The 24,252-nt window shown below is 36.3% G+C and overlaps 1 protein-coding gene across 3 annotated transcripts in view; it reads right to left on the reverse strand.

Annotated features, from left to right (window-relative positions):
• Positions 1-24,252, reverse strand: part of MTX2 (metaxin 2) — an 81,833-nt gene that overhangs the window by 15,712 nt on the left and 41,869 nt on the right. Inside the window, exons 4-11 of one of the 3 annotated variants that reach the window (XM_036319383.1) lie at positions 20,906-20,978; positions 14,602-14,678; positions 13,231-13,323; positions 12,690-12,728; positions 12,176-12,301; positions 10,772-10,848; positions 1,833-1,917; positions 211-290 (exon numbers count right to left, since the gene is read on the reverse strand). In XM_036319383.1, the coding sequence (XP_036175276.1) occupies positions 211-290; positions 1,833-1,917; positions 10,772-10,848; positions 12,176-12,301; positions 12,690-12,728; positions 13,231-13,323; positions 14,602-14,678; positions 20,906-20,978 (650 nt within the window). Of the gene's footprint in view, positions 1-210; positions 291-1,435; positions 1,918-10,771; positions 10,849-12,175; positions 12,302-12,689; positions 12,729-13,230; positions 13,324-14,601; positions 14,679-20,905; positions 20,979-24,252 lie in introns of those variants that run through there. The other 2 variants (XM_036319385.1, XM_036319384.1) reach the window with 2 other exon arrangements.

The raw sequence follows: 24,252 nt of genomic DNA on the forward strand, positions 1-24,252 counted from the left end.
GTTAAAAAATATTTTACCTCATGTGGTTTAATTACATTTACTTGATGACTAAAAAACCTTTTTGCCTAATCCAAAGTTCTAAAGATTTCCTTCTATTTTTTTAGAAGTGTTGTTTTAGCTCTTACATCATTTAAGTGTATAGTCCATATTGAATTAATTTTAATGTATGGATTGCAGGTTGCAGGTCTGATTCCCAATCAGGGCACATACCTACGTTGCCAGTTCAATCCAGGTCGGGTTGCATATGGAAGGAAACCAATGGATGTTTCTGTCTCTCCCTTCCTCTTTCTCTAAAAATCAATAAAAAGTGAGGATTAAACATACATATATATAGACCTGTTATAAATAAAAATTGTGCAAAGATTAAGTATAGATACATAAGCCTGTCATAAAAATTGTGCAAAACCAGGTAATGTGGGATTTTTTTATTTTAAAAACAACACACATTACAAAAATTAGTTCGTGGAAGCTATAATAAATAGCACTGTAGTCCAAAGAGAGAGCCCAAAGTTTATGGGGGATTTAGACTAAGGAAACGATAATGTACGCCTTATATGGTATAAATTTATAATCTTCAAAAAAAATAAGTATAGTGTTCCTTAAAGGCCAAACAGATGCCACACTGCCTGCGTTTGAATTCCAACTCTACCACTTATAACTCTATGACCGTGTGCAAGGTATTACCCTTTCTCTCTCCATTTCCTCTTTTTTGATTTGGGGATAACAACCTTTGCAGTGTTTTTGTAAGGATTAAATGAGTTAAAAATTCGTGGTACCTAAAAATACAAAAGTAATATTATTATAGAAATTATTTTTACATCTGACTCTTTATAGCATCCCTGGCTTTATGTAAAATATTAGAAAAATTGAAAAGGTCACAACATATAATCCTTATTGCTTATATATAAACTCTTGTTGATACTTCTGTGAACACTATCCTCCCTTCCCCACAAAAGGAATAAAAAAGCATTATTAAAATATTATCTCAAAGTTTCAAAAAAAGTTTTAAATTTATCAATATAAATTATAGCTGCTCTGATTAAATTTTTTTAAATTTAAGTTTATTTTTATTCCTTTTTGAGTTTATTGGGGTGACACTGGGTAACAAAATTATACAGGTTTCAGGTGCACAATTCTACAACACATCATCTGTACACTGTATTGTGTGTTCACCACCCCAAGTCAACTAAGCTTAGACATGAAGAATGTTCTTAAATGGTAATCTGTTCAAGGCTTTCATCACCTTGTAATCATTCACATTTTCCAAGAGTATACTCATTAGGAACATTTTTCCTATGACCAGGTTTACCATGTAGTTAGCAAAATAATCTTGGGTGTAGAAACACAAACTACTTGCCTGAGAAAAGACACTGTTTACTTCATGCATGAAGCTCAGAAAGTGACTCTCAGAAAGATCAAGTAAATATAGCAGCCATATAGTTGTTCAAAGTTTATTTTTATGTGCGTACAAGTTTCAAGAAAACAAAACTTTCAAGATACAGAGTATAACATATCAAATGGAGTCATTCAGAATTATTTCAATTTGTACATAAACAACAGTATAAAGTACATGTACAAGATACATTATATAATTTGTTTTGAGGTTTCAAAAGCAGTGTTTTGGTTTTAAAATTTTGATACCATTCACATATCATTCAAGTAACAGATTTCAAAAGTTAAATTTTTTAATAACAACTAAATTAACACATAACTCTAAGACAATCTAATAGACTCTAAGACAATCTAATAGATGAGCTGCCTTTAGCACGATCTTCAAAATAGTGCTGTTCAATTCTTCTACAAAAAGCAAGAAGGTTGCTATAGTTTTTCACCTTCTCAGAAAGTTCATCATTGGTCAATTGTGTGGTAAGAATGGTGTAGAGATGGCCAAATACCAGTGCATCTAGTTCAGTAGGCCTAAAACAAAAGTAGAAATGAGAGTAACATAGTGTTTAACTTGTATGGTAGGGTATATACTATTTTTAAAAACATTTTATTCATCTGTTTAAAAGAAAAAATCATAGAAATTCTACCCAACTTGATAGAATTTATTGTTTTAACTTAGAGTTTGTTATAAGATATGAAAAAATAATTTTAAACTATGATTTGCTAGTGTGTGGCTTGCTTTTTTGAATTAGTAGTATTATTTAAATGTGTTAAAATAATATTGGTATGTTTGATCATATTCGTTTTATTTATTAGTTTGTTCACTAGATAAATACAGCATGTTGCCAATGTGCCAGAACCGTACCAGATGTTAGAGATAAAAACAAGAAAGATATTCTAAAACATAGACACAAATTACCACAACAGAATTTAGTAAATGTGTTAATAGATGCATAGACAAAATGTTGGCAAAGCACAGAGAATTTCACTGTGGTGCCGGGACAACAAAATGATACCTGATTACCCAGTCATATACTAACAATATATCATTTTAATTTGACCATTTTTAAAGTGACTTAACTTTAAAAATGAAGTTGGCTTCAACAAAAATTTTTCCAGGGGGCTTTCCCTATAAAAAAATGAAATTTATCTACCTCACAACTAATGGCCTATAAGTGGGGCATCACCAATCTATATTACATTAAGATAACCATGATAATTATGAACTATTGGTAATTACTGCGATTAGTCCTACAGTGATACAAGTTTTTGAGAAAACATGTGTTAGTCCACCTAAACGTGAAAAAATGTTACAGTAATCTGGTTTGGCAGAATAGATTGGGGGGGGGGGGGTCTATCAAATCTAAGTTTGAATCCTAAAGCTGCCACTTAGATTGGGGGGGTCTATCAAATCTAAGTTTGAATCCTAAAGCTGCCACTTACTTACTAGCTATGTGGCCTTAATCACTATTGATGAATGAGCTCATGCAGTTCCATGGCTTTAAATGTCTCTTTATACCGCTAATTCCCAAATATTTATCTCCAGTTCTAGTCTTTCCCCTAAATTCCAGAATCATATATTCAATAATCAATAAAAAGGTGATACCACACTAAAACTATAACTAACACCCCTCCCCCTCGATTATACTTCAAGCTATTTAAAGGTAACACTGCACATATCTTGATATCCCCAGTTCTTAGTAAAATATCTGAGGAACTGAATCTGTATTTGGTGAAAGAATGAAATAAAAAGAAAGCATCTTTCCTAAGTTATGTAAAATACTTAATTTTTCAAAGTCTCTTTCTCTCTTTTGACACATTCATGAAGTTTTCATCAAAGTCAGATACACAGTTGATGGCCATGTTTAAGCCGGAAGACAATAGGATGGTTTCAAAAAATCACAAGTGTCCTTGGACTTAATAGAAATATAATTCTATCAGTATAAATGGACTATCAAGGGGGGAGGGCAGGAAGAGATTAACCAAAGAACTTATATAAGCACTAGAGGCCCGGTGCACGGATTCATGTACCGGTGGGGTACCTTGGCCTGGCCTGCGCTCTCTCGCAATCCAGGAACCCTTCGGGGACACCAGAGAGTCGTTTTTGGCCTGATCCCCGCAGGCCAGGCTGAGGGACCCCACAGGTGCAGGAATCCGTGTACCGGGCCTCTAGTATGCATATAAGATCTTTGGTTAGTCTCTTCCCGCCCCCTCCCTTCCCTCTGAGATTCATCAGTCTAATCCATGTTTCCATGCCTGTGGTTTCTGCTCGTGTTGAGCGTCTGTCCCCTGGTGGTCAGTGCATGTCATAGCTACCGGCTGGTCGCTTAGGCTTTTATATATATATACTAGAGGCCTGGTGCACAAAAATGTGTGCACTTGGGGGGGGAGGGGGGTCCCTCAGCCCAGCCTGTGCCCTCTCGCAATCTGGGACCCCTTGAGGGATATCCACCTGCTGGCTTAGGCCCGCTCCCCAGGGGATTGGGCCTAAACGGGCAGTCAAACATCCCTCTGGCAGCCTGGGAGTCCTCGGGGGATGTCCACTTGCCAGCAGGGAGCAGGCCTAAGCTGCAGTCGGAGATCCTTAGCTGCTGAGGAGGCAGGAGAGGCTCCTGCCACCACCGCTGTGCTGGCAGCCGTCAGCCTGGCTTGTGGCTGAGCAGAGCTCCCCCTGTGGGAGCACACTGACCACCAGGGGGCAACTCCTGCATTGAGCATCTGCCCCCTGGTGGTCAGTGTGTGTCATAGTGACCAGTCATTCCCAGTTGTTCTGCTGTTAGGGTCACTTTGCATATTACCCTTTTATTATATAGGATAGAAGCTTAGTGCATGGGTGGGGGCCAGCTGGTTTGCCGTGAAGGGTGTCCCGGATCAGGGTGCGGGTCCCTCTGGGGTGCCTGGTCAGCCTGAGTAAGGGGCTGAGGGCTGTTTTCAGGCTGGCCACACCCCCTTCAGAGTGGGGGTCCCTATTGGGGTGCCTGGCCAGCCTAGGTGAGGGGCTGATGGCTGTTTGCAGGCTGGCCAAGCCCCCCAGCAAGGACCCTCACCCCATGGGGGTGTGGCCAGCCTGGGTGAGGGGCTGAGGGCCATTTTCAGGCTGCCCACAGCCCCTTCAGGGTGGGGGTGGGGGTCCCGCTGGGGTGCCTGGCCAACCTGGGTGAGGGGCTGATGGCTGTTTTCAGGCTGGCCACGCCCCCCGGAGACCCAAGCTTCCAACCTCTCCTTTTTTATTTTATTTTTTTTGGCGAGCTGGAAGCAGGTATTTGGGATTTATTTATCTTCTATAATTGAAACTTTGTAGCCTTGAGCGGAGCCCAGGGCAGGCCAGGGCAAGCAGGGAGCTTGGCTTCCTCCGTCACCGGGGGCAACCCAAGCCTCCTGCTCGCTCCAGCTCCGTGGCCGCTGCCATCTTAGTTGAGTTAATTTGCATACTCACTCCTGATTGGCTGGTGGGCGTGGCTTGTGGGTGTAGTGGAGTGATGGTTAATTTGCATCTTTCTCTTTTATTAGTGTAGATAGATAACCCATGGACACAGACAGTACAGAAGGCCTTGGGGTGGGGGTGGGGGTCAATGAGTGGAATAAAGGGGACAGCTGTAATACTTTCAACAAAAAAGATAAATTTTAAAAATATATACCCCCAAAAAAAGAACAAATAAAAAACAGATCCCTGGAAAGAACCAAGGATGTAGAACAAGCATGTCAAACTTGCAAGCCTCGTTTAAATAAACTGTAGAAGGTGGATAAATGTAGAGCCTTGGCACTTTGTGAGAACTAAAATAAACATCAACACTTCCATATCCCTAAACATATTTCTTAAAAGATTTATCTTATCTTACCAATGCAAAATTTATCTTTCTAATCCTTTTTTTTATGGTGAACTACCCTTTGCTTCTTATACTAGAGCCTTAAAAAGTTGAATACATTCCCTGATGAAACTTCCAGTAGTGTAGATAGCATCCACTAAATGGTCTGAATGAGTTGGAAGTATACACGTATGTTTAACCTACTGTGGTCTAGAAATGCCTCTGAATTGTACAAAATGTTCTTAGCTGCAAATATACATCCACATAACTCAAAAGGTGCTGAATTACATATGGATAACAAGCACACAAAAACTGATCTGAAGTTACATAAAAATAGTAGTTTTGTGGCCAGTTACTCTAGAACAAGCATGTCAAACTCAAAGGCTAACATGGGCCAAATAAACAAGGTTTAAGTTTATGTGAGCCGCAAAAAAACAAAAGCTTCAATTTTCATAGAAACATAGGTTTATTTCAAAAAGTACAGTACAAAAAAAAAGAACAAGAGCAATGATAAAATTAATGTTTTCTTCCTGACACTTGGCCTCTCTTCTCTGCTACTATCTTTCCTACTTCAGGGGAAATCTTGTTCAGTGATTACTTTTAAAACTGAACCAAGGTGAATGTCAGTAATTCTGGATCTGATCTGACAGGAGATTTATTTCCTTTCATAATTGTAAATTACTGCTCACACTGTTATATTGGCTGGGCCGCAAAAATATTCACTGTGGGTTGCATGTGGCCCACGGGCCACAAGTTTGACATGCTTGCTCTAGAACAGCGGTTTTCAACCTGTGAGTCACAACCCCTTTGGCAGTCGAACAACCATTTCACAGAGGTCGCCTAAGACCATCCTGCATATCAGATATTTACATTACGATTCATAACAATAGCAACATTACAGTTATGAAGTAGCAACGAAAATAATTTTATGGTTGGGTCACAACATGAGGAACTGTATTTAAAGGGCCAGAAGGTTGAGAACCACTGCTCTAGAACATCTAGGGAAGTAGAATAAATACACCAAGTCAAACAAAACACACATACACACAAACTTTAATGAGTATTTGTTGCCATCCTTACAAATTTCAGCAATTACTTACATTTATTGACTCTGATATAAGTAAATTACCAATTCCCTCAATTCTTTCTTCTTAAAAGTATGCTTATAGTAGTGATTAACATAACTGTACACTATTACTAAAACTCATAGAACTATGTACATAAAAGTGTCAATTTTACTATATTGAAATTATACCACAATAAACTTAACTTTAAAAAAGCAACAAACTCAGAAAAATGTTTGCAACTCATATGCAAGACAAGCACAAAAAATACACTTTACCCAATATTTCTACTGAATTATTTAATCAAGCCAAAATCCTTAAGTACTTCCCATTTTAATTACCTTTCCTATATCATATGGACAAGAAACATAACATTTGCACCCTTCTGTTTACTAAGTAGTTGGTGGATTGTAATTTGGATATAGATAACAATTCTCCTACTATGACTTTTAACATCTTTCATATATATTATTGCATTTATTTTTATACACTTTTTATTAGAAAAATATTCCAGGGTGACAAATATATTTTTAAAGTCCTAAGCAATGTGTTGCCTTCTTATTATTCTTTCCGCATTTCTGTTGGTTAGCTACTATTTTTTCATGTGAGTATTAAAATAAAAACAGCACTGTAAATGTGAATATTTTCCTAACCTTCCCCATTTAAATTGTTTGCACTAATCTTTTTTTGCTTTACTTATTATCTATACTAATAAAAGGGTAATATGCTAATTAGACTGATGTCTTCCAGATGGCCTTTCTGCTAAAACTGGGCCCAGGTGAAGCTGCCCAGGGTCCCGGGCGCCTGCAGCCAGCCCAGGCGAAGCCGCCCACAGTCTTGGGTGCCTGCAGCTGCGGCTGGCCTGGGAGAAGCCACCTGCGGTCCCGGGTGCCTGCAGCTGGCCAGAGGGAGGGAAGCCCAGGTCCCGGGTACCTGTGGCCAGCCGGAGAAGGGAAGCCTGGGTCTGGGTGCAGGGACCAAGGCAGAGGCAGTTAGGGGGAATCAGGCTGGCAAGGGAGCAGTTAGGGGCGATCAGGCAGGCAGGCAGAGGTGGTTAGGGGCGATCATGCAGGCAGGCAGAGGGGTTAGGGGCGATCAAGCAGGCAGGCAGGCAAGCGATTAGGAGCCAGCAGTTCCAGGTTGCGAGATGGATGTCCGACTGTCGGTTTAGGCCCGATCCTGCAGTGATCGGGCCTAAACCGGCAGTCAGACATCCCCTGAGGGGTCCCAGATTGGAGAGGGTGCAGGCCGGGGTGAGGGACCACCCCCCTCCTGCCCCCGCACAAATTTCATGCACTGGGCCTCTAGTGATTCCATACTTTTCTTTCTGTGGCAATCAGTCTGGTTTCAAAAAGATGAATTTTGTCTGAGTGTTCCTTAATCTTTCTTTCAAATTACACTACTAACTTGTCATGACTTCAGACCACTAGAAATAATCTACATATCCTTTCTTTAAATACTGGCCACTAATCTTTAGGAGAGTCATTCAAGTTTGTAAATCAAGCCCCTTGCCATCAACCTTTTCTATATTTTGTGTGTGAATATTTTTGAGCTATTTTCCCTTCATTTTCTTAACTGGTGATTTCTTAATTGAACAAACCTCAATAAAATCTTATTCCTTCCTGAAACTTTTCATCTTAAGATTCCCAAGTATAATTCTTGCACCATTTCTTCAATATACTTTCCCATCTGTATATGAAAGTATATTTTCAAATTTTACCATTTACTTAATGGTTACTAGCAATATTTTTTCTTCTTAAAATCTAACTCCTTTTCCAATTCCTCATTCACCTTAACCTAGTTTAACCAACATTTATTGAGCTGCTTCTAGCTAACAGGCTTTGTTTGGAAAACACAGACCTGCAAGGAGGTCATAAGTACTTTGGAATACTATAATTCTTTCTTGATTAAAATATTTCTTGATTTAAAATATTTTTTTCTACTATTTCTTCTCCTTTATTAAAAAGGTCACATATAAATATCACTTTAAGTTTTCAGTTTTCATTCCAAGTCTACACTTGAAGGGAACTAATGACCATGTAGTCTTTGTTTAGGTATCTTAATAGACCACACATCAGCAAGATAGCGTAGTACCAATTTTGGTTTTGTTGCATTTCAGAAATAAGACTTAAGATATTTAAAAGATACCAACACTATATATTTGAAGGAATAAAAGCCACATATTTTAGTATCATTCATTTTCTTCTGCCTTTCCATCATTTAAGCTTCCTTGTCTTCTTTTCCCAATTACTATTCTTGCTGCAAATCTCCCTCAACTACCCTTTTTCCCTTTCTCTCATTAAGTAAAGCTATTGGGCTTCTTTCATGAGCTCTCTCAACAACCCCAGTAGGAAAGCAAGGAGAAAATTTTATTCTAATTTAAGAGGGTAAGTAAGGAGAGGACACATAGGAGAGTCAAGAATAGAATTCAGGGCCTCTAACTTGGAATCCAGTATTATATATCTTGACTTAAGCCAGTGCTCTTTTCACTACTCTTACAAAGTAAATATGCCTGCAATAGATAAAGGAATGAGAAAAGTTTTGGTACAACAAAATGCAAATACAAGTTACCTTTTCCTAAATGTAATTTTCTTTCATGTTAATATTAATAAAACAGTTGGGTGAAATTAAAATTAAAAACCAAACCTATTCTTTAATCATAACTGTTAAGGAAAAATGTTTATCTAGGTCTCATATAAGGTAAAATTATTTCAAATACCTATACTTAATATCAATTAAACTGTTCCTTGATAGGAAACCTCTTTGGTTTTGCAACTGTTCTAGGTTTTTTATTTTTCATTACAAGTTTAAATACAATTGTACCCTTATGAAAAAAAATATTTTTTTTAAATATGTTTTATTGATTTTAGAGAGAGAGGAAGGGAGAGGGAGAGTGAAAAAGAGAAACATCAATGTGTGAGAGAAACATCGATTGGTTGCCTCCCGTACACACCATGACCCGGGACCGAATCCCACACTGGCCAGGGCAGAAGAGAAAGTTTTAATATTTTCACTAAGTCATATGCCAAATGTTACCTGGTTACTAAATCTTTGACAATGAGTTTAAATGAAAAGAAAAATAAGTTCGATCTACCCTCCCAAGAAGGCAGCATGTATAACAAAACTAAATCCTAACACACAAGATGCACTTTAAACAGTAAAATGCACCCCTTCTGAGCTTCTCAACTCCTAGATCTTTTGAACTCTTATGACCTTCCTTCAGAGATATTAATATGTTTAACCAAAAGATGTTTGATAAGGCTATAGAAAATGAGTGCCTATAAGACATAATAAATAATAGCAAATAAAGGTTTATAAAAAATTATCAATCTAGCCCTGGCTGGTGTTCTCAGTGGTTAGAGCACTAGCTTTGATCCATGGTCCATTGGGGAATGTGCAGGAGGCAACCAATCAATGTGTCCCTCTTGCATCAATGTTTCTCTTCTCTTCCCTAATCTCCTTCCATTCTTTCTAAAAATCAATGAAAAAATATCCTCAGGTGAGGATTAAAAAAAATTATCAATCTAAAAAGCAAGAAAATTTTATTAAAAAGCCAAGAAAAGGTTAGAATTTCTAAGCAAACCATTAAGATTAAACTGCTAATTTAATTCCATCTTAAACTGGATCACAGGATAGCTGATCCTGGTACACTAAAAGTATAACTTAAAAAAAAATCATTTTTTGCCTACATTAGATATTTTTCTCCAAATTACCAAAAAAGAAAAAATCTGTCTTAATGAAACATGAATTAAACTATAAACATAAATATTTAATCTATATCCTTCACATTCTCTCTACGCTTTACAGATATTTTCACTACTTTAAAAGATAAGTTCATAATCGTGCTTGTTTACCCAACAGTATTTTTTATTGCTTAGCTTTTATTCACTTTTCTAGTCTTAGAGCATCACCCTACATAGACAAGTGTGGTTACACTTCATACGTTAATAGTACTTTGCAAGCTTAGAATTCTGTTAATTAAGATGTCGTATTTCGCCTTGGCCAGGTGGTTCAATTGGTTGAGGCATTGTCCCATACACCAAAACGGTTGCTGGTTCGATTCCCAGTCAGGATACATACCTAGGTTTTGGGCGGGTATGGGAGACAACTAATGGATGTTTCTCTCTCACATTGATGTTTCTCTCTCTTTTTCTCCCCCTTCCTTTCTCTAAAATCAATAAAAACATAACCTCGGGGGAGGATTTTTTTTAAAAAAGTCATTATTTCCATACACAGCACCTTGAACTACCTCTAGTAGAACCTCTATCATATCATACACTAATGACTGGTTTACATATTTGCCCTTTAGAGAAATTCTCAGTCTCCCAGAGCCTAACACTTTGCCTGACACCTATGAGGTGCTAAGTAAATGTTTAATAAAAGCAAAAATAAACTTAAATACAACTAAATTTTTTCACAAATATTTCTTGATAAAACAATTCCTCTATGATTAAATAAGTTTGTAACCTAACAATATAGAAAAGAAACTAACTTTAAAAAAATAAAGTTTCTTACTGCTTATTGAAGAAATATGGCTGTGTTCCCAGTCTTTGAGAAAGAGCTTGACAGCACTGGTCAACATCTTCCAAGACCTAATATAGGCAATAGACCCCAAAGAAAAATATTTAAATTAGCAAAACAATAAAATGTGTCTAAAACTATTTATAATACAGTTTATAACAAAAATATAAATTTACAGGTAATCTTTTATAATATATTTAAATCTGCCAATAGGTCACATATAAAATATAAATAATATTCCCTATAGAAGACCTACAAAGAAAATTTGAGAGCTAATTTCCTTTAAATGCAAGTACACTTAAGTTACTTATAAGGATTACTATCAAGTACGCTTTTACCTTAAAACTTTACTCCATACAAAAACTGTTTTGCTGAATCCAATGATTTTACAAATATTAAAAAAACCTGCTTCATAAAAATGACACTGCTGATCTACCAAGAGCAAAAGCATTTCAATTGTTTTTCCACTAGTAGAGATGGATTTTACTTATTCCATCCCTATTCACTTACTCAAGATCCCTTACGGCCAATAGCACACACACATAAGTGAGTTGTCAGGCTAAGACTAGGGGTAGCCTTATAAAAGAGACATTAATTAGTCTAATGATATTTAAACTCATGACCTTGATAAGATTTGTATTTTTTAATCTTGCTACTTCAGTACATTTAAGACCAAAATCTTTAAAAATATATATTAAGCACTGTATTTAACATGGTGTTTTTTAAGCCCTGATATTGTAGATCAATATTTATTGGCATAAAAGATGCCCACAATATGTTCTTAAATGGGAAAAACATCAGGTTATAGAGTGGGCAGGTATAATATGATCCCATTTAAGGAAAATATTATTAAGAAACATATAGAATAATGTTCTCCAAATAGTTAACAGTGGCTATTTCTAAGTGGTAGTATTTCAGGCCATTTTTATTTCCTTTTTTAGCTTTTCTGTATTATATAATTTGTTTTACAATCAGCATGTGATTTTTATAAAATTACTTCATGTTGCCGAAACCGGTCTGGCTCAGTGGATGGAGCGTCGGCCTGCGGACTGAGGGGTCCCGGGTTCGGTTCCGGTCAAGGGCATGTGCCTGGGTTGCGGGCATATCCCCAGTGGGGGATGTGCAGGAGGCAGCTGATCGATGTTTCTCTCTCATCGATGTTTCTAACTCTCTGTCTCTCTCCCTTCCTCTCTGTAAAAAATCAATAAAATATATTTTAAAAAACTAATAAAATAAAATAAAATTACTTCATGTCAAAGAAAATAAGAGCAAAATGTTTTGTTAGTTTTTTATTATGTTGGGATTTTTTAAGAACTATCAATACAAAAAAATGAATTTAATACTTTAAAGGTTTATCTTAAATGCATTAAGGGTTCGTGAACTTCAATCTGAACTGACCTGGTCCAGAGTCTTCTTACCCCAACCAATAGCTTTCATCTTACGTTTGACTTCCCACTGTTTCTGATAGGCCAAAATACGATTCAGAGGCCAAGGGTAAGGAGATCCATATCTAGCATGTGTGATCTAAAGCAAGAAGATTTTGTTAAAAACATGATTCTTCCTAAAAACAAAGCCTCTTTTTCACAAATAGAATTCTAAAGGAAACAGACTGTCAGAGAACACAAATAGAGTAACCTGAAAAAAAATACAGAGCTTACAATCTAAAAAATTAAATTTTAAAACATTCCTTTTAAAAATATATAAACTTTTATGTACTTCGCAACCAGTTATATCAAACAATGACACATAGCTTCCCTAAAATGTATGTGCAAGCAAAATTAAAGTAAGTGAAAAACTAAAGCACTAATGGTATAAACCACAATGTTTCATTTATGAGCAGGGACTTACAATTCTGAACAAAAGTATTTTCTCATTAAATTTTAATTAAGATAAATGCTGCAGAACCACTCACCTCCCCTACTGTAGCTTCATCACACCACTGGAGATACAACTAGGAACAAAAGAAACAGTCACAAAAACTTTAGAATACCAAAGAGAAAATGGTTAAAAAGAAAGTTATTTCTTGCCATGGTAATTTTTTATAAGCCAACTTTATAAAAGTCACATATGTGAGGGGCTTTTATCTTCACTAATGTTGCTATATATAAGTATTAAATTTAATGGTGGTACTTAATAAAAAGATTTTTTATTCATATAGTAACATCTCCAAATACCATTAAAGTATTTTACAGATATTATTTAAGTACACTTAACAAGGCCAAATAAAATGATAAGTGAGCAAGAATCATTGCTTTTTATAAACAGAAAATTAGAAGTGAAAATGTCAGGCAATTTGTTCAAAGATAATGATCAAATAATTTGGGTAAGCATCCTAGCCCTTGAATTGCTTGACTATTTTCCTATTTCTCAATAACTTTAGATAACCCATAAGAAAAGATTATCTTTTATGAAAGAAATAGCTTATTTTTAAGGCCTATTATTTTCTATTATACCTCTGCAGTCAACAGCATATTGTTGACTAATTCCATGTAGGCTTTCATTTCTGCTTTTTGGACTTCATCCAACCCATCACTAAGAGAATGGCCCTAAAGGGAATTTAAAAAAATTTAAGAGCATCATATTAAATATACAAAAACTTTCAGTTATGTTACTATCAAGTAATATAACATCAATCCTTTTACTGCAAATGTCCAATGGATTAATTTCCAAAATGTTTCTGAAAAAAAATTAATATCAAAAAATTATTTTATACTCTTGCTACAACATATTAATAAGTCGTATTTGTAATTATAAAATGATTCTTTCAATGGATAAAATTACGTTATCAACTATTTCACAAAAGAAGAAAACAACAATGGTCTATAAACCTTATTACTTTAAGAGACTAATCTTAATAATAAAATAAATGCCAAAAGATTGACATGTGTTACTTATAAAATGGTCAAAGATAAATAAAGGTATAGGGAAATAGATACTAATTTTTAAAATCTACACTATAGTAATGAGTGAATGCATAAAATGATATAACCTTTAGTTCAATCTGGCAATCTGTTTTAAGATTTTAAATTGCATACCCTAATATCACAATATTACTCTTAGGAATTTAACCTAAGGAAATAATCTGACAAGTGTACAAATGTGTATGTACAAGAATATTTCTCGTAGCACTCAATAACAGCGAAGAATTGGCAACTTGCAACGTAAGTGTCTATCAGTAAAGACAATAAATTATTATATATCCATATAATAAAACACTAGACAATTTAAAAGGGTAATTTATATATATATATATGTGTGTGTGTGTGTGTATGTATACACATATGTAAATTTATATATATAGTCATTACTATGGAAAAATTTCCAAGCATACTGATGATTTTAAAAAACAGGTTGCAAAATAACTAATAATAGTATGATCTATATTTTTCTATATATACAAAAAAAAAGTCAGGAAGGGTTTCCCCAAAATGTTAATGGAGGCTGTCCTTTAATAACTATTAAAATCTAAACTGAATAATTCAAATGAATAAATTAATACATTCAACTTCTAAACAGATCCTATATCTCCCTTCTTAAAGGTTAACTTAATATTTTTTAAAAACTTAACAGTTTTCATTCATGGCCAAAATTCTCATAAGCATATTACAAAATTATCTACCATTTTGTAAAAATCAAATTACCTCTTTTGCCAATGATTTTCATTATTTAAAAAACTTGCACTTTAGAAATATTTCTCCAACAGTTTATACTGGCATTTTCTAAAACCCGGTTAAAATCAATGTAAATGTTAAGATATGCTAAGAAATGATGAATGACTTATTTGAGTGGCTGTAATCAAATGCACTTAGTATCTTTTTTATTACCTTGGCTTTAACGAATTGGACTATTGGACCAAGTTCTGATACTACTTGATTTCCTACATGAATAAAAGGTACTTTACCTGTTGAAGAAAAAAAAAGTGTGAAAACACTTTCAGCATATTAAAGTTTGTGCTAATACACATAGGAAATTAACACAAAACTGAGACATGTTTCAATAATACAGAATACCAGAAAACTATAACTTTTGAAAATTACAGTTGAATGTGTATGTTAAATTCTATACATTTTTAAATACTGATTACTTACTAATTTAAAAAAAAAGACAAAAGAACTATTTGAATTATTCATTTACAGAATTCTCACTTATATATAACAACAGATCACAATAGTTCCTTTTCAGAGCTAACACTAACAAATCACTCTATAGTCGTAAATATTAATTATTCAAATTACATGAACCAAGCCCAGATACTGGTTCATGACCACTGATAGATTTCAAAGCAATTCAACTGGGCCTTCTCTTCAATCCATATTTTAAACTACACTTAAGAAAACTTCTTTTTGTGTCTTCTACTTTCAAGTCTCAGATATTCATTAAGGTCGATATTTTAAGTACATAATGGTGTATTAATAAATGTCTTTGAATCAGAAATATCAGGAATTAAGAGTATTAACAATCCTTGAAAGTATGTTAGTTTATGAATTATAATATAAAGTATGTTTCCAACATATACTGGAAAAAAGAACAAGTAGGATACTTATAAAAACTGGCTTTTCTAAATAAATGTCATGTTAAAAAATTATTTCATTCCTATAAGCACTAATAGTTGATGAAATTATCAGAGATGATGAGAACAAAATAATCTCCAAGTAGCAATAAAGTTTACCCCCAAAACCAGAGAATAAACCTTGCTGTCAGGCCTAGTTCAAATAGAGTTCACATTAACAGCAGGTTTCTTCATGGTCCTTTTCAATAGATTCACTGCTCTCTGGCTCAGTTAGCCTAAGGGTAATGGATGAGGTGCAAAGCACCAACAAAAGCTTCATCTGCATCCATAGGATAACACATTACAAAGGAAAGTCAGGCCTCTTGGAACACAACTCAATAGATGTATTTAGAAGACATATCCATGTTACCAACATAGAAACACTGAATTCAGCATTCTTTTCTTCTACTGTTTTATAAACCTTGCAATAAAAAAAAGTTGACTATCTGGTTAAGCATTAGGGCATATTGTTTTTTAGTACAGGTCCTCTGAGATAAAATAATCTTAGAATAAAAACTATTTATTAATGAATGCCTAGACCAGTGGTTCTCAACCTTCCTAATGCCACGACCCTTTAATACAGTTCCTCATGTTGTGGTGAACCCCAACCATAAAATTATTTTCATTGCTACTTCATAACTGTAATTTTGCTACTGTAAACAATATGTAATTATATATGTGTTTTCCGATGGTCTTAAGTGACCCCTGTCACTTAAGGGGTCGCGACCCACAGGTTGAGAACCCCTGGCCTAGACGGAAGGGTATTTCTGGGGTGTAACATTTTGAGAGCAAAGTGTATTTCTCTTTTTCAATAACCAGTTTGGAGTTCTTGGAAGAAAGAGATTTCATTTTATTTCTTTTCTTAAAAATATTTTGAGCACTACAGTTTCTGAAAAAGGGAAGCAGTGTGGGTAATCAATTAAATACTTATATATCACTAAATATAAAGGTATATATATATAAAAGGCTAATATGCAAAGTATCCCCTTGGGAGTTCGACTGGGAGTTCGATCGCTCACTATGATGTGCGCTGACCACCAGGGGCAGCGCGGAATGAAGGCCCCAGCCAGTGGGCAGCATCCGGGGAAGGAAGGCCCCAGCCGGCAGTGGAAGGCCCCGATCGGCCCTGATCACCGGCCAGGCCTAGGGACCTTACCCATTCACGAATTTCGTGCACCGGGCCTCTAGTCTATATATATAAAAGCCTAAGTGACCAAACAACTGGTTGATTGGTCGCTATGATATGCACTGACCACCAGGAGGCAGACGCTCAACTCAGGAGCTGCCCCCTGGTGGTCAGTGCGCTCCCACAGCCACTCAGTCAGTGCGGTCCTTCACCCTGGCAGGCCAAACCTCCCCCAGGCCGGCCAGCCCCAATTGGCCTTGATCGGGCAGCCGGCCAACCTCCCGTGGCCCCGACTGGCCCCAACCCGGATCACCAGCCAGGCCTAGGGACTCCACCCGTGCACGAATTCGTGCCTCTAGTATATATATAAAAGGCAGTGAACGTTTTTTGTTACTTGCTTGATTTAAAGTGAAGCCAATGTTATATCTTTATTGTATCCTTATTATAAGGCAAAAAGCACAGTGAGACAGTTATTGTCTAGCACCAATCAAAGGTTATAAAAGAAAACTAAAGGCACTTTTACTCACTTTAGGCAGAATAATCATTTTTAGTACTTTTATTTCTAAAGAAAGCAACGAGATGTAGCCAAGCAAGTATGAAGATTTAGAGAATATTAGAAAAAGAAAAAACCTTGGATGTCATCATATCCAGCCATCTCATATTACAGATGTGGTCACCAGAGCTCAAAAAAGAGATGTCAAATTTCCCAAAGAAACTGTTAATATGTGACAAACTCACAGAAGAATTAGACTAAATTTCCTAACACTTAGCCAAGTGCTCTTCTGACTATTCCATGATCCTCTCTGCTTTAAAAATCTTCCACAAATTAGAAAACTGTGGTACATCTACACGATGGAATTCTATGCTGCTGTAAAAAAGAAGGCATTCTTACCATTTGCAACAGCATGGATGAAACTGGAGAGCATTATGCTTAGTGAAATAAGCCAGTCAATGAAAGAAAAATACGACATGATCTCACTCATTTATGGATAATTAAGACCATTATAAACTGATGAGCAAAAATAGATACAAAGGCAGAGCAACATCGAACAGACTGTCAAACTACAGCGGGAAGGCCAGGGAGGGTTGGGGGAGTGGGTAGGAAATCAACCAAAGGACTTGTATGCATGCATATAAGCATAACCAATGAACACAAGACACTGGGGGGTATAGGAGGCCAGGGGAAGGTCAAGGGGAGAAAAAAAAAGGAGACATATATAATACTCTTTGTAATACTTTAAGCAATAAAACAATTTTAAAAAAATCTTCCACAATAACCCTGGCGAGGGGACTCGGTTGGTTGGAACACAGTTTTGTACACCAAAAGATTGTGGATTCCATTCCTGGTCAGGGCACATACCTAGGTTGCGTGTTCAATCCCTAGTCAGGAGGCAACCAATTGATGTTTCTCTCTCTCTCTTTCTCCCTTACCTTCTCTCTAAAATCAAGAAAAACATACCCTTGACTGAGGATTAAAAAAAATTTTCCAGGAGACCAACCGAAGGACTTGTATGCATGCATATAAGCCAAACCAATGGACAGGGACAACAGGGGGATGAGAGTATGAGTGGGGGGGGGGGGGGAGGTTGGGAGTTATTGGGGGGATGAGGACACATTTGTAATACCTTAACCAATAAAGAAATTAAAAAAAAAAATTCCACAAGGTCAAATAAGTAAATAAGATGAAATACATTCCCCTGATCACCCCCTGATGAAAAGACTAATACTAGAGATATGATAAAATGTAAATATCTTAACAGAAAGTGCCATTTCATCTACCTATAGAAGCCCCCTCCTATGAATGAATGTATATCTGTACGTATGTATTATTGTAGTCTCTACAATATTTATCTGTTTGTCTTTCATAGTCTATAAAAATAAGGTAGATATCTATCTAGGTGATACTTAAGTATATAATACAGTCATTTTAGGAAGCAGGTAGGTATGGCTTCTCCTTATTTGCCAAAGATATCAACTTCAGTATTAGATTACTAACCATTTGGTACTAGAGGCCCGGTGCACAAAATTCGTGCACAGGGCGGGGAGGGTCCGTCAGCCCAGCCTGCACCCTCTCCAATCTGGGACCCCTCTGGGGATGTCCAACTGTCTCTCACAATCCGAGACCGCTGGCTCCTAACCGTTCGTCTGCCTGCCTGCCTGATTGCCCCTAACTGCTCCCTTACCAGCCTGACCGCCCCTAGCTGCCCCCCTGCTGGCCTGATAACCCCTAACCGCCTCTGCCTCACCCTGCACCCAGGACCCAGGATTCCCTCCTCCAGCCGGCTACAGGCACCCAGGACCTGTGCCGGCTTCGCCCAGGCCAGCCACAGCCATAGGGGACCGTGGACGGGTGACCTCGCCCAGGCCGCAACTGCAGATGCCCGAGACCACGGGGCGGGCAGCTTGTCCCTCTCCCATGCTGCAGCCACAGGCATTGGTGCCTGGGATCGAGGGGCAGGTGGCTCGTCCCTCTTCCAGGCTGCAGGCACAGGCACAGCTGCTGGCACCCAACCACAGGGCGGGCGGCTTGTCCCTCTCCTGGGCCGCAGGCGCAGCCACTGGCGCCCGGAACCGCGGGGTGGGCGGCTTGTCCCTCTCCCAGGCCAGGCTGCAGCCTGGCTGGTCCCCATTTCTCTCTCCCCAGTGTTGAGTGTCTGAGCCTTTAGGGCATGATGGCATGAGAGTGTGACGACCATTTGCATATTAGCTCTTTATTATATAGTATGTGTACTTACATTCTTTGTATGGCTACCTAGAGAAAAAGGATAGATAGAACCCAATATAATTCATTTCTCCAGAATTCAGTAAAATTAACAAAAAAAAAATGAGTCAGCTAATGGCCTTCAAGAATATAAAATATGTCTATGTTTACAAGTCTGGAAATTATTTTATGGAAATGTTTTAAAATATATATTCATAAACCTATAAACACAAGGTGGGGCAAAAGTAGGTTTCAAGTTGTGAATATGCAAAACAGTTTATATCATATATTTTTTGAAATATATTAAAATTTAATCACTCATAAAAGCTGTAATTATTCTTGTATTATTATTATTATATTATTTTCCACATGAATATCTGTAAAGCTACTTTTGCCACACCCTCTATAGAGTATTCATATAGAATTTTAGAATTTTCAATGTGTATGGAGAGAGCATCTTCACAGCTTTTGACAATTATTACTACCCTCAAGAACATAAGATGGAAAAAAATGTTTAACACAAGTTATCATTACAATGAAGAGACAGGTAAATGTTTCCCTAAAAAAAAATGTAATACACTTATGCCCATCAGTTATATTCAACAAGATTTATTCATAAAAGAATGACTCTATGTTATTATTGCTCCAGAAAAAGCATAGTTATAATACTCCATATCAATTTTACTTAACATTTATCAGCATTATATTTTATATTAAAAATATCTGAATCATCCTTATTTATTTTTTATAAATGTATTTCTTTATTGATTTCAGAGAGGAAGGGAGAGGGAAGAGAGAGAAACATCAATGATGAGAGAGAATCATTGATCGGCTGTTTCCTGCATGACCCCTACTGGGGATCGAGCCCGCAACCCAGGCATGTGCCCTTGGCCGGAATCCAACCTGGGACCCTTCAGTCTGCAGGCTGATGCTCTATCCACTGAGCCAAGCCAGCTAGGGCATGAAGCATTCTTATTTAAAACTGTACTAATACATGACACATAAAAAAGCAATACTGATTATGAAAAATAGCAGAAAGGCTAAAATCTTAATAGAAAGTATCTTAAAACTTGTTAAAACAAAAGGAACTAAAAACCAAAAACATTCAGAAATGACATTAAGACTTGTGACAAGTTAATTTAATTATTTCACAATTTCTCTTCTTCCATATTTATAATGGGACAATATAATTTAGAGAAGTCTGTTTAATAATAAATGGGTCCATCAATATTAAAATTTGTTTTGTGAAGAGGAAAACAGTCCTGTGTAAAAAAGACTGGCAAAATCTAAGATTTCCTATTTTCTTAAAATCTACTATTTAAAAGAATTCCTTAACTTTCCAGTAAATATTTCTGACCACAGAGCTGAAATGCATAGAGAGGCCCACCACAGTACTGTCAAGTTTGCAATTTTACTTTATAAAACCATAGGGAAATTCTTCAAAAAGTAAACAAAAAATATACGCATTTTAAAAATCTAGGTACAGCCCTAACTGGTTTGGCTCAGTGGATAGAGCGTCGGCCTGCGGACTGAAGGGTCCCAGGTTCAATTCTGGTCAAGGGCATGTACCTTGGTTGCGGGCAAATCCCAGTAGGGGGTGTACAGAAGGCAGCTGATGGATGTTTCTCTCTCATCGATGTTTCTAACTCTCTATCTCTCTCCCTTCCACTCTGTAAAAAAAAAATCTAGGTACAAATTGGACTAGCACCAAGTTTGTCAATGTATAATAACAGTAGAGAAGAAGACACTTACCAGATGGAGACATATATTCTGCATTTGCCCTACAAACTACTTTGATAGGCAGATTACACATTTGCAAAAAGGCCTGTAAATCAAGAGAAATACAGTAAGCCTAGGGAAAGTATATGCATATTTGAACACAATTTTTTAAAAACTTCTTTTCTAAACTTAAGTAATCACTTAGATAATAGTAACACTTTATTGGAAAAGAATATATCTATTGAAAGTGAAAGATTTGTATTCCAAACAAAAATAAAATATTTCCCTACTAAAAACCCAGTATGATGTAAACACCAGTGAGTGTATGAAGTTTAAAGCGTTTATACATTTAAGACTGGAAATGTAAATTATCACATTTATTTTACTGTATTCATTTACATAAGTCAACAGTACTGTACACTGTTTTAATTTTCTTTAATAGATGGCAAAAGTCCAATTTTTATAAGGTATTATTACTTAATTTCACTATTCTTTCTTGTCTTAGGAAAAAGCTCTCAAAATGTTATTTCTGCTATTTTAAAGTTCTCTCCAATAATACTAAATATCCTAACATGTAGTTTTTATGCTCACTAATCACTTACTAAATATATAGTTTATTTTTACTTTGTTTAAAGTAACAAAAATTTTAAATATTTAACAATAGGAAATGGGTAAATCATTTATGATAAATCCAAACCATGAAATATTATACAACGTTAAAAATCACACTTTTAAATAAAGAATATTTTATGACAGGAAAAATATCCATATTATAATACTAAGTGAAAAAATATAAAATTGTATTGACAATATATACTAATTCATTTTTAAGTGTTTTTAAGACATCAGTAAACTCTCTGCCAACCTATATGCCTTCCGACAGATTCTCTCCACTGTTTTTTTGTAATACTCAAAGGTTACTCCCCTTGTTCTCTTTTCTATAACATCCAGGTTTCTTTTTCTCCACTCACTATATTTACCTATCTTCTTTCTATAAAATTGTTCAATTGGGGTAGTCATCCTATATAATAAAAGGCTAATATGCAAATTGTCCCCTCTACCAGGAGTTCGACCAGGGGGTGGGGCCGGCCCGCCAACTGCCTGCAGCCCCTCCCCCCAGTCAGCCACAGCCCCTCCCCCTAACTGCCCCATCGGTCCCCCCACCCCGATTAGCGGAGGGGCAAGCCAGCCAGCCTCCCGTATCCTCTCGGCCCCCACTTTCTATTCCCCACCCCCCAGCCCTGATCGGGCAGGGCAGCCAGACCCCACCGTGCACAAATTGCACCAGGCCTCTAGTATATCACAATGGTTTTAATTACCACATACAAATTAGAAAACAAAGTTTTTATCTATTTCAAAACTGAGGAAACTGCTATAAATAACAGTCAAATGTCAGTTGAGAGAAATTAATAAATAACAAGGCTAATACTTATCATATATTAAGACTATTAATAGACCAGCCTATCCTAGCCAATAAAGATTTCTCATAGGGCTGCCTATTGCAATTCCTTCCTCAGTTTTATGTTGGAAATCAGTCTTAAGATTCTTTCAAAGTAGTAAGAGTGTTCAACAGTGATTATTATCTTATACGAAGAGCTCTATTTACCTAAAAATATGTCAATTCTCTTCTTTAAGTCTGTCTTCACAAAACTCCAGTCTTCTAGAAATGCTCCTCTCTAAAAATAAACCACACATGACTCTGATCCCTCTCTACTTATACCCTCTGATTCCTTCATTGCTCTAAAATTTATGGCTACATGTCTGATGTCAAGTAAATGTAATATCTTAGAGAAGCAAAGAATAGATTTGAATTTTTGTAATTCTGTCACCCCTCCAACCTCCCTCATTTTCCTACAGCTACCGTAAGATAGTGCACTACTTATACTAAGCATTCAATACTTAGTGACTGAGCCAACCAAAGCTCTCAGAGTTTATTGTGGCAGAGGTGCAATTATCTCCCTATATATGTTCCCCCACTTTCTCTACAGTGGTAGAACCCATGAGTTATATCTTCACACGTGACTGCCTGAAATAAGAACTTTATTTCCCAGGCTCTCTCGTAACAGGGTGTAACTCATGTGGAAAGATTATTAAAACACAGTTTGCTAGGAAGAGAATTAGAGAGGATAAATTTAAACAGCGCTTTCAAGAAGACTAGTGAGAAGAAGGAAGGAGGGATTAAAAAGGTCAACTCCCTTCCATTATATAGGCAACTGCACTGATGACGAAGAAAGGCTGAGCTCATTAAAACATAAATAGAAAAAAAAGTGAAAATAGGCTGAAATGACAAGAAACAGTAGAAAAACTGACATGCAAAATCCATGCGAAGGTAAAAAGGAATGGAATAAAAGCACAGGTGGAGAGAATTTTTGTCAAAAAACAGGACACTTTTTCCACTGTAATATAAGGGGTGGTCGGAAACAGTGATGAAGACTGCAGTATAATAAGAAAATTAGAGCGCGCTCACATTCCGTGATTAACAGGAGAAATCATGTGCTAAGAATGAGGAACTAAGAGAGGACTGAGGCCCTCAAAAGAAGAAAGGAATCTGAAAAAACTGCTTATATCTTCTCAGAGGTCTAAATAATATTCAGTTGTTAGTTAACAGTCATATAAAAAATAGTAAATATGGTATACTGCACTTTGCTATACCACATGCGTAGTGGCAACTGTACTAATCAATGTTCCAAAAGCTGTATTTCACAAAAGCGATTAAGCAAAATTTTAATGTTCTGTAATCAAAGCCATACTTCTAGTCCTGTTAATTTTTTACCCCTTTACTATAAATACAAACTTAATTTTGTCCAATTTAACATCAATTTTGTCCAATTGATGGAATAACTCTGCTTAGCCAAAGATTAGTTTTACAATATTTACTATAATTACTCTTCATGCCTGATTCAAAATACGTTTTCTGAATTAATCGGTACTTCACAAAGAAGTCTGATGTCACAAACACAGTATTTTCATCCAAACTTTCAAAATACAAAATAAAACAATACTATGATTGTGTTCAAGAATATAACAATTCTAAAACCAAATCAGGCTTTGATTCAAACAGTATTACCCTTTCTCTTGTAGGATGGAAGAAAATCCCAAAAACATTCCAAAATAGTATTTTCATCTTTCATTTTCATTTTCAATCCCCTATCGGCACTCCATTTACTCCAAATAAAACAGGCATGAAACAACAACCTAATACACATTTTACTTTCAATCTGAAATCGAAATCTGCATGTTTTTATTCTTAGCTAAATCCAAAGGAAAATGTAGTTCTAATTATAGTAAGAAAACTTAGGATAACTCACCTAAGTCCTATTCCTCAGTTGGATATTTTATTCCAAACTAATTCAAATGATTGACAATATAAAGTTTTTGAG

This window comes from Myotis myotis, unplaced genomic scaffold (genome assembly GCF_014108235.1).
Source record: "Myotis myotis isolate mMyoMyo1 unplaced genomic scaffold, mMyoMyo1.p scaffold_m19_p_8, whole genome shotgun sequence".
Lineage (NCBI taxonomy): Eukaryota > Metazoa > Chordata > Mammalia > Chiroptera > Vespertilionidae > Myotis > Myotis myotis.